The 10,968-nt window shown below is 34.8% G+C and overlaps 1 protein-coding gene across 22 annotated transcripts in view; it reads left to right on the forward strand.

Annotated features, from left to right (window-relative positions):
* LOC137631142 (synapse-associated protein of 47 kDa-like) overlaps positions 1 to 10,968 on the forward strand; it is a 717,291-nt gene that overhangs the window by 239,364 nt on the left and 466,959 nt on the right. The window contains exons 1-2 of one of the 22 annotated variants that reach the window (XM_068362831.1): positions 4,687 to 4,824; positions 6,036 to 6,418. The exons of 14 other annotated variants lie outside the window; for them this stretch is intronic. In XM_068362831.1, the coding sequence (XP_068218932.1) occupies positions 6,240 to 6,418 (179 nt within the window). In that variant the 5' untranslated portion in view covers positions 4,687 to 4,824; positions 6,036 to 6,239. Of the gene's footprint in view, positions 1 to 4,686; positions 4,845 to 6,010; positions 6,419 to 10,968 lie in introns of those variants that run through there. 7 more of the 22 variants (XM_068362832.1, XM_068362830.1, XM_068362841.1 and 4 more) reach the window with 7 other exon arrangements.

Raw genomic sequence — 10,968 nt, forward strand, 5'->3', positions numbered from 1 at the left:
GAAATATTTCTTTCAATGCTGGTACTGTTCTTAAAATATTTTATTTTTCCATGTTTACCCTCTTCACTGGGCTATTTTCCCTGTTGTAGCCCCTGGGCTTATAGTATCCTGCTTTCCCAACTAGGCTTGTAGCTCAGCAAGTAATAATATACATACATATATATATATATATATATATATGTATATATATATATATATATATATATTGTGTGTGTGTGTATGAATAGATAAATGCGGTGTGCGGTGTGATGTATGAAGACAATGACCTCCGTAAAGTTATGGAAGCAACTGTTGCCTCGGTTTCATCATGTTCTTATTTTTAGAACGTCTCACTCATTGTGTACCAATGTTATCGTTACCAACGTCCACCGAGAATCCTTTTGAATGAGACTTTATTGTCTCTTTGTCAATGGTTTGAAAATGAGAGAGAGAGAGAGAGCGAGAGAGAGAGAGAGAGAGAGAGAGAGAGAGAGAGAGAGAGAGTTTGCATAGTTTTTTTATCTTCATAAGAAGTTTTCAGATTTGGGTAGTCAAAAAATATCTATCATTGGCTGTTGTCTCTTAAGAAATAGTAAGTGCATGATTTATTGTGCTTCATACACACACACAAAGACTTATATATATATATATATATATATATATGTATATATATATATAATCACCATCAGGTATTGATAGTCCTAATTGCAGGCAAACGGCCCCAGACATTACCTTCCACTTGCGCCTGTTTATGGTCTTTTTTTGCCTTTCTATACCTGCAAATGTTCTAAAGCTCGTCAATACATCGTTTTCTCTTCCTTCCCCTGCTTCTTTTGCAATTTTTAAGGATCCATTCTTTCATTCTTGTTGTCCATCTATTAGGCTATCTGTCATTCTCATTGTATGTCTTGCCCGTGTCTATTTTGACATGTTTTTAGAGTGTCCTCTACTTTAGTTTGCTCTCGTATACATGGTCTTTTTCTGTCTGTTAGTGCTATTTCCATCATTATTCTTTTTATAGTTCTTTGAATTGTAGTTAGCATATGGTTTAAAGATTTATTATTATTATTATTACTATCAAAGCTACAACCCTAATTAGAAAAGCAAGATGCTATAAGCCCAGGGGCTCCAATATGGAAAAATAGCCCAGTGAGGAAAAGGAATAAGGAAATAAATAACTGAGGAGAACAAATTAACAATAAATCATTCTAAAAAAGTAATGTCAAAAGAGATATGTCATATATAAACTATTAACGTCAAAAACAAATATGTCATATATAAACTATAAAAAGACTCATGTCCGCTTGGTTAACAAAAAAGCATTTGTTCCAACTTTGAACTTTTGAAGTTCTACTGATTCAACAACCCGATTAGGAAGATCATTCCACAACTTGGTAACAGCTGGAATAAAACTTCTAGAGTACTGCGTAGTATTGAGTCTTATGATGGAGAAGGCCTGGCTATTATAATTAACTGCCTGCCTAGTATTACGAACAGGATAGAATTGTCCAGGGAGATCTGAATGTAAAGGATGGTCAGAGTTATGAAAAATCTTATGCAACATGCATAATGAACTAATTGAACGACGGTGCCAAAGATTAATATCTAGATCAGGAATAAGAAATTTAAAAGACCGTAAGTTTCTGTCCAACAAATTAAGATGAGAATCAGCAGCTGAAGACCAGACAGGAGAACAATACTCAAAACAAGGTAGAATAAATGAAATAAAACACTTCTTCAGAATAGATTGATCACCGAATATCTTAAAAGACCTTCTCAATAAGCCATTCTTTTGTGCAATTGAAGAAGACACAGACCTTTTATGTTTCTCAAAAGTAAATTTGCTGTCGAGAATCACACCTAAAATTTTGAAAGAGTCATACAAATTTAAAGAAACATTATCAATACTGAGATCCGGATGTTGAGGAGCCACCGTCCTTGACCTACTTACACTTACAATCATACTTTGAGTTTTGTTAGGATTCAACTTCATACCCCATAATTTGCACCATGCACTAATTTTAGCCAATTCTCTATTAAGGGATTCACCAACCCCAGATCTACATTCAGGGGATGAAATTGATGCAAAGAGAGTAGCATCATCTGCATATGCAACAAGCTTATTTTCTAGGCCAAACCACATGTCATGTGTATATAGTATGAAAAGTAATGGGCCAAGAACACTACCCTGTGGAACACCGGATATCACATTCCCATACTCACTATGGTGCCCTTCAACAACAACTCTTTGAGATCTACTACTTAAAAAATCAATAATAATGCTAAGAAACGACCCACCGACTCCCAACTGTTTCAGTTTGAAAACAAGGGCCTCATGATAAACACGGTCAAAGGCAGCACTAAATCAAGGCCAATCATACGCACTTCCCGACCACAATCAAGGGATTTCTGTACAGCATTGGAGATGTAAGAAGGGCATCACATGCTCCAAGGCTTTTACGAAAACCAAATTGCAAACTAGGGAATAGATGATTACCTTCAGCAAACCTATTAAGACGTTTTGCCAGAAGACGTTCAAAAACTTAGATAAAATGGGAGTTATGGAAATTGGGCGGTAATCAGTGGGACTTGTGCTACCACAAACACATTTACATAGAGGAGTAACATTACCAATTTTCCAGCAAGAATCCAAGTTTCTGATGCATAATTTGGTACTTGTAAGACCATCTGATCAAATACTTTTCTTTTTAGAGAAAATGTCATTTTTTCATAATATCATTTTGTTTACCAAAAGCTCTCCTTGCCATTCTTATGCTTCTTTAAAATTTGGTCTAATGCCCTTGGGAAACACTTCTGTCTATTTTAGACACGTATATTCATTAACAATCTAGAGGTTCGTTCATAACCCATATTTTTTCTCTCTGCATTGTAATTGAAAATTAATTTAGTTTAGCTTATATTCATTTTCAGTCCTACATTTTTGCTTTTTTTCTATTAAAATCTTCTATTATCTTTTGCAATTCTTCCCACGAATCACCAAACTGAACTATGTCCTCTGCAAATCTTAAGATGTAAAGGTATTCTCCATTAATATTAATTCCTGTATTTTCCCAATATGAATACTTTAAAACTACTACTAGGTACGCTGTGAATAATTTAGAAGAGATGGGGTCACTTTGTCTAATTCCTTTCTCAATCAGAATTTTCTCACTATCTTTTTGTAGTTTTAGGATTGATGTACTTTCCGTATGGATATCTTCAGATCCTAGTGCTGTATAAGATTCATCTATTCGTTGTCTTTGCAGGGCTTGCATTACTGCGCAAGTTTTGACAGAATCAAGAGCTTGCTTATAGTGTATAAATGCCATGCTTAATGGTTTGTCTTACTCTGTTGATTTTTCCATTACAGTAGTTGATTAATTATATCGATATAGTGAGTTGTTGACTACCTGCTGTAAGTCCTGTTTGCTCTCTTGGTTGATTAAAATCTAGCAGTCTTCCATTTGGCCTAATGTGATCTTTGTGAATTATCGATAGCAAAGTTATTGGGCGGTAATTTTTGAGGTCTTTTGTGTCTCCCTTTTTGTGAATTAGTATAATGTTAAAAGTTTTCCAAGCTTTAGATAATGTAGACATTTTGTGTAAAGTTCAGTGAGTTTTATTACTGTGAAATCTCCTCCAACAATTATTAATTCAATTGTTAGGCTATCTCCTGCTTCTTCTTTTCAGTATATATATATATATATATATATGTGTGTGTGTGTGTATATATGTATATATATATGTGTATATATATATGTTTATATATATGTGTATATATATATGTATATATATATGTGTATATATATGTATATATAAATGTGTGTATATATATACATATATATTCACGAGTGTGTGTATATGTGTATGTGTTTGTGTCTATATATGTGTGTGAGCTTGTTTCTGTACCCATATGGGAAAAAATTTCCCTGATTTGCGAATAATATGATTGTCAAAATATTTTTTTCTTTGTAGATTCAAGCAGGTATAAAGAAATTTTAAGACCTCAGTCAACAGGATGGCACAATATTAAAGTGTAGCTTAGTTAAATTAAACCAATTAATGAAGTAATTATAATCAAGCCAGCGCATTTCTTCTAAAAGTGATATTAGGAAAATGTATCATTCGCTATCAATATCGTCTTCATTGTATTCATTGTTGTTATTGAAATTATTGTCTGACACAGATGCTGGCTGTTATGTAGCTTTGGGCTGCAACACACATGACACGTTGGTCGATTTGAGTCATGCTCATAAATTACTGTTACTAGGGGAGGTTTTTGTCCTTTTGGTTTAGTTTGATGATAATTTTCTTCCCCTCTCGTCCCCCCCCCCCAAAAAAAAAGAAAAAATGGGTTTTGTAATACCTGAAAAAAATATTTGCAGTGGATATTTAAGTTTTTATTTCTTAATGGAATTATGATATCAATTCGATTTTTCTGTGTTCAAATAAAATCAAGTTTTGTGTTGCTATGACTAGCCTTAAATGCCTTGAACAAGCCCCAAAAACATATTTTTATAAGAATATTTTCTCTTTATAACGACTTTCCTTTGTTGATCTTAGTAGTACTGTCTACATTCTGTGCGACTAGAGACCGAAAAGTAAGTCGCAGTTTCCGAAGGTTCATCTTTCGTAAAACATCTGTTATTGCACTTTTACCCTCCTCCCTAACCCCAACCCTGAAGCAAAACACCTGTGAGAAACAACACTTGTGCTAGCGCCAGTTCCACTTTAACGTTGAGTGGTCTTATGGCCAGCACATCAAAACTCGCGGCTGTAGTGTCAAGTCTTTCTCCTTGTTCTCGTTCGCTTCCTGCAAGTTAACTTCGCTTTGTTCCAGTTCTGGTATTTGATGCCTTTCGCTGGTACTCTTTTATCAATATTGCCCTTGTAACTCCTCGAATGTTAGCTTATAGTTATTCAACCTCTTTTGTGCAAATACGAGAAGGCTGAAAGAGCCACACAACCCCGCTGTATTAGAGACCCCTCAGCTAGAAATTGGACCTGTAAAAGTTTTCTCGGGGTCTCGGAGTCTTTTTGTGAATGGGCGTATATACCAAACAGTAAGATTTGTATTGCAAATGTATAAAATCATCAACAGTTATTTTAAGACTCATCCGTTTTCTCCAAAAAGACAAAAAAAGGTACACAGTTAAACCTAATGTTTATGATTTTTCTTTAACAGTTAAAGTTCCTACGTTTATTTATGACCGTGTTTTCATTCGTGTAAGTAGTGAGATAGGCTATAATCTGAAAATAAAGTATATTGCTCACAGAAATTGCTGCGTAAGGTTACAGACCCAAACTTTCACCTGGTGCTGACATATCCCCTTCTTGAATCCAGGAGCCTTCTGCTCGGATAACCCCGAAAAGAAAAATATAGTGTTTCTCTCTTGGCCCACACCCTTTACTTATTTCGCTCCAATTCACGGCACCCCAGCGGCTGAAAGATCCTTCGGTTGGAAATATAACTTATTTTTCGGGGGAAATTATTTTTGAAGAAGGCATATTCCTGAACGAGGCATTCATCGGGCGGAAAGCTATTTCTTGGAGGTTTCTCAGAGTCGCTAATGCCCTTGTCAAATGACCTCGACACACATTGACCCCCCCCCCCTCCCCCGCCCCTTCCGCCCCCATTAGAAAAAATCTGGGAAAGGTGAAGTAGCTTAAGAACCACTTAGGGATAACGGTGAGAAAGACAAGTCTTGAAATATTGTAAGAATATAGTTTTGTTTTATTTGTGTCGAATAGAATTTTCTTAAAATTTTTACTAGTTGGAAGTAAAGTCTTGACTCATTGTGATTTGAGAGTTAGATTTGGAGAGCAACTGTGTAACGTTAAAAAGGGACCCATTGTCTCTATGAACACTCCAGCTTTAAGAGAGAGGAACAGGACCAGCGGTATCCATTCCCAAATAGTGGCAGACACTCTCTGCAACCTAGACTGCTCCATTTGAAGCTTAATATATACAGTTTTATTTGAATAAATTGGTACTCTTTTTCTTAAGATCATTTAAATTTTCTTTTTCTAGAATTTCGCATTTCTTTTCTTTAAAGAGCTTCGTAAATAGACTTTGAATAAAGAAATTTCGTCCGAGAAGGGCAAAAAGACGTCAGTTTACATAAACCGTCAATTAGAGAAAGGAAACGTGACTTTGTCTTTATTCAGCACATCTCGCGGAAGAACGGCGAGAGGACCTTTTTATTAACGCCTTGAATAGAAGTTGAAGGACAGAAGCGAGAAAAAGATTTGAAGCCAGGATGGGCACCTTAGTTGAATTACAGAGGTCCTTGACTCCTAATTCACCCGATGCCCCTTTGGGTACCGAAGACTCGAGCGATGTTTTCGAGGACGGACAAATTGTTGTCCCACCTTCCTTTCATCAGCTGGCGGAAGATTGGAACCATTACTTTGTTGAAGTAGGAGACTGGCTAGTCAGGTAAGTGTTGTGTATGAGATAGCACCTGTAAGTGGTTTAAGCTCTTATTATTATTATTATTATTATTATTATTATTATTATTATTATTATTATTATTATTATTATTATTATTATTATTATTACTATTATTATTAGGCAAAAAACAACTCTTTTTGGAAAAGCATATTGCGACTAGCCCAAGGACTTCAAAAGGGAAAGCAGCTCCGTGCTGAAAGGGAATATAGAAATAACTTTAATGAAAATGAATAAAAAAAAATGTAAAATAATGTACGGTCAGTCTAGGAAGAGTATTCCACAATCTGTCGTAGCTGGAGCATACCTTCTAGAATACTTGGCTAGTAATAATAATAATAATAATAATAATAATAATAATAATAATAATAATAATAATAATAATAATAATAATACTGTTTTTTATCATATGATGGAGAAGGCTAGATGTTAGGATTAACTGCATACCTAATAATATATACAGGGAGGTACAGTCTGGTGAAATGTGATTGGAAAGGATGGTCAGAATCATGGAGAATTTTATGCAACTTTCACCAAGAACTAACTGCACGATGGTGCCAATGGTTAATATCCAGTTAGGAATAAGGAATTTAATAAACCACAAGTTTCTGTCCAACAAATGAAGATGAGAGTCAATAGCTGAAGACCAGACAAGAGATCAATACTCATAAAAAGGTAGAATGAAATGATTAGAATATTTTTCATGATAGATTGATCCCCGAAATTGTTAGAATGCCTTATATAATGTCTCAGCAATGATTTTTTTTTTTTAAAATGCGTTATGGAATATCGACTACGATATAACTCTCTCTCTCTCTCTCTCTCTCTCTCTCTCTCTCTCTCTCTCTCTCTCTCTCTCTCTCTCTCTCTCTCTCTCTTAAAGGTAATATCTCTATCGACTCATGTAGTTTGGGGCATGGGGTTACTGTTTCCCCTGTTGTGAATGACGGTGACGGTTATACACGATGAAATATTAAGGGGATGGACAAATATGGCACTGTCTTCATGCTGATTGTTTTCTGGACCTGTCATTTCTAGCTGTTTCTACAGAATCATATAATTATGGGTTATATAATTATAATTATATATATGTATATATATGCATATACATACATACATACATATATATATATATATATATATATATATATATATATATATATATATATATATATATATATGTATGTATGTATAAAGACAGGGAAGAAATAAAACAAAGAGTTTGTATCTGATAGCCTTTGTCTATGCAAACTTATTAGAGAACTGATATAAAATAGCCGAGTACAATACGTATACCATGGTGTATATCAAATCTCACGCAAGAAAGTCGAACATCAGGGAGAAATATGTAGCTTCATGTTAGAAAAATGTCATCTTGTGAGTAGAAAAGACATCAAATAACTCTAATATTCTTTTATGTTTGCATTTGATGTCTTTTAATCTTGATATTTACAAACTTCTAATACAAAAATATATGTTATCCTAGGACTGCATAAATTGGTTTAATTTATCTTAATGGATATGTGGGAATTTAAGATTTGAAACTTATTTTTTTGTTGATGATGGATCTAATACAGGCAATAAATAAGTAATTTTTTCCATTAAGAAATAACGCAGGTGTTACTTTGTGGAAGTTCATGATGATATTTGAACGAAGGCCAATTGGTCTTTTAGTCATTAATAAATTCGGGTATTATTATTATTATTATTATTATTATTATTATTATTATTATTATTATTATTATTATTATTATTACTAAGCTACAACCTTAGTTGTAAAAGCAAGATGCTATAAGCCTAAGGGCTCCAACAGGAAAAAATAGCCCAGTGAGGAAACGAAATAAGGAAATAATTAAACGAAGAAGTATTGATCAGTTAAAATAAAATATTTTAAAACCATTAAGAACATTAAACCAGATATATCATATATAAAGTATAAAAGGACTTATATCGGCCTGTCCAACAGATAAACATTAGCTGCAAGTTTGAACTTAACTTGTGAAGTTCTACTGATTCAATTACCCGATTAGGAAGATCATTCCACACCTTGGTCACAGCTGGAATAAAACTTCTACAGTACTGTGTAGTATTGAGCCGTATGATGAAGAAGGCCTGACTATTAGAACAGGATGGTACTGTCCTGGAAGATCTGAATGTAAAAGATGGTCAGAATTATAAAAAATCTTATGCAACATGCATAATGAACTAATAGAATGACGGTGCCAGAGATTAATATCTAGATCATGAATAAGGAATTTAATAGACCTAAGTTCTTGACCAAGAAACTGAGATGAGAATCAGCATCTGAAGACCAAACAGGAGAACAATACTCGAAACAAGGTAGAATGAAAGAATAAAAATAATTCTTCAGAATTAGGTTGTTCACCAAAAATCTTAAAAGACTTTCTCAATAAGCCAATTTGTTTTTTTTTTTTTTTTTGCAATTGAGGAAGACACAGACCTAATGTGTTTCTCAAAATTAAATTTTCTGTCGAGAATCACACCTAAAATTTTAAGAGTCATACAAGGTTAAAGAAAAATTATCAATGCTGAGATCCGGGTGTAGAGGAGCCACTGTCCTTGACTTGCTTACAATCTGAAGTGATTCAGCTACCCCAGATCTACATTCAGGAGATTGAATTGATGCAAAGAGAGTAGCATCATCGGCATATGCAACAAGCTTGTTTTCTAGGCCAAACCACATGTCATGTGTATATAGTAGGAAAAGTAATGAGCCAAGAACACTACCCTGAGGAACACCAGATATCACATTCCTATTCTCACTATAGTGCCCATCAACAACAACTCTTTGCGACCCATTACTTAAAAATTCAATAAAGATGCTAAGAAACGACCCACACACTCCCAATTGTTTTAAATTTGAAAATAAGGGCCTCATGATTAACACGACCAAAGGCAGCACTAAAATCAAGGGCAATCATACGAATTCCTTGACCACAATAAAGGGATTTCTGTACAGCATTGGAGATGTAAGAAGGGCATCGCATGCTCCAAGACCTTTACGAAAACCAAATTTCAAACTAGGGAGCAGGTGATTACCTTCAGCAAAGCTATTAAGACGTTTTGCCCAAAGATTTACAAAAACATTAGATAACATTCGAGTTATGGAAATTGGGCGGTAATCAGTTGGACTTGAGCTACCACAAACACATTTACATGGTGGAGTAACATTACCAATTCTCCAACAAGTGCTAAAAGCTCCTCTTCTTACTAACTTTCGAAAAATAACAGATAACTTTGGAGCTGAGAAACCTGCAGTCTTTATAAAAAACAAAGGAAAAATACCATTTGGATCTTCATCTCCATAAGCATCAAGATCCATCAAAAGAGCTTTAAGTTCACGAGATCAAAAAGCTAAACTAGTTAGTTTAGCCTCAGGAAAACATGAATGAGGAAGTTCGAGTTTCTCATTACTCTGCTGAATGTCAAACACATCAGCTAAAAGGGTTGCCTTTTCCTTTAGATTGTGAGTGACAGAGCCATCTAGTATAAGTAAAGGAGGAACTGTTGCATCTACACCAAAGAGTGCAGATTTAAGGGTAGTCCACCACCTATGCTCTTGGGTTGTTTCAGAAAGGGTTTCTTTTATGGTTAAATTGTATTCCTTTTCAGTTGAAGCATAAACTCTCTGAGCAAAAGGTCTAAGCTGAGTATAGTGATTCCATGTTACCCTCCTAAGATAATAGGCCTTCTGCTTCTCCAAATAAGCACATCTACAATCATCATTGAACCATGGTGTGTCTTTCACTCTGCGTCTTAGCACACTAGAAGGGACACGCCTACCAATTATGTTGACTAGATTCTCATTCAAAGGGACAACAGGATCAGCACTACTATTCAGATGTGACCAATTCAAGATCAACGGATCATGCAAAATCCCATTCCAGTCTGCCTGAGATTTCATATAAATCTTACACGAGTATGAATCATCAAGGACAGGCTGCTCAGTCTTCACTACTAAATAAATCAAGGCATGATTAGATGTCCCAACTGGAGAACCAGCCTTACTTTTTATAACACCAGGGAATCTGTGTATACGAGGTCCAAGGAGTTACCAGACTTGTGAGTAGCTTCAATTATTATTTGCTCACAGCTTGATTCAGAGGCAAAGTCCAAAGTTTTTAAGCCATGGCGATCGGTAGGAGAAACATAATACAACCACTCCCTATGGTGAGCATTGAAATCACCAACAAAGACAAAAGAGGCCTTTCTATCATCATCTTGTATCTTAGACATAATGGTAAGAAGTAATTTTCTTTCGTTGTTTTACTTGTTGGTTTCCATTCTTTGTAGTATGGTTTACCTTTGTATATATTTTATAGATATCTGTTCTTTGTACGTCGTTCTGATGATGTCTGAATAGACAAAGTTAGTCAGGTAATAAATATAATATTAGGTTATTGTGATCTTTCGTCCAGAAAAAAAAAGCATATAACCCTAGTTGGGAAAGCAATATGCTATAAACCCAAGGGCTCCAACGGAGAAAGTAGCCCAATGAGGAAAGGAAATAAAGCAAC

This window comes from Palaemon carinicauda, chromosome 39 (genome assembly GCF_036898095.1).
Source record: "Palaemon carinicauda isolate YSFRI2023 chromosome 39, ASM3689809v2, whole genome shotgun sequence".
Taxonomy (NCBI): domain Eukaryota; kingdom Metazoa; phylum Arthropoda; class Malacostraca; order Decapoda; family Palaemonidae; genus Palaemon; species Palaemon carinicauda.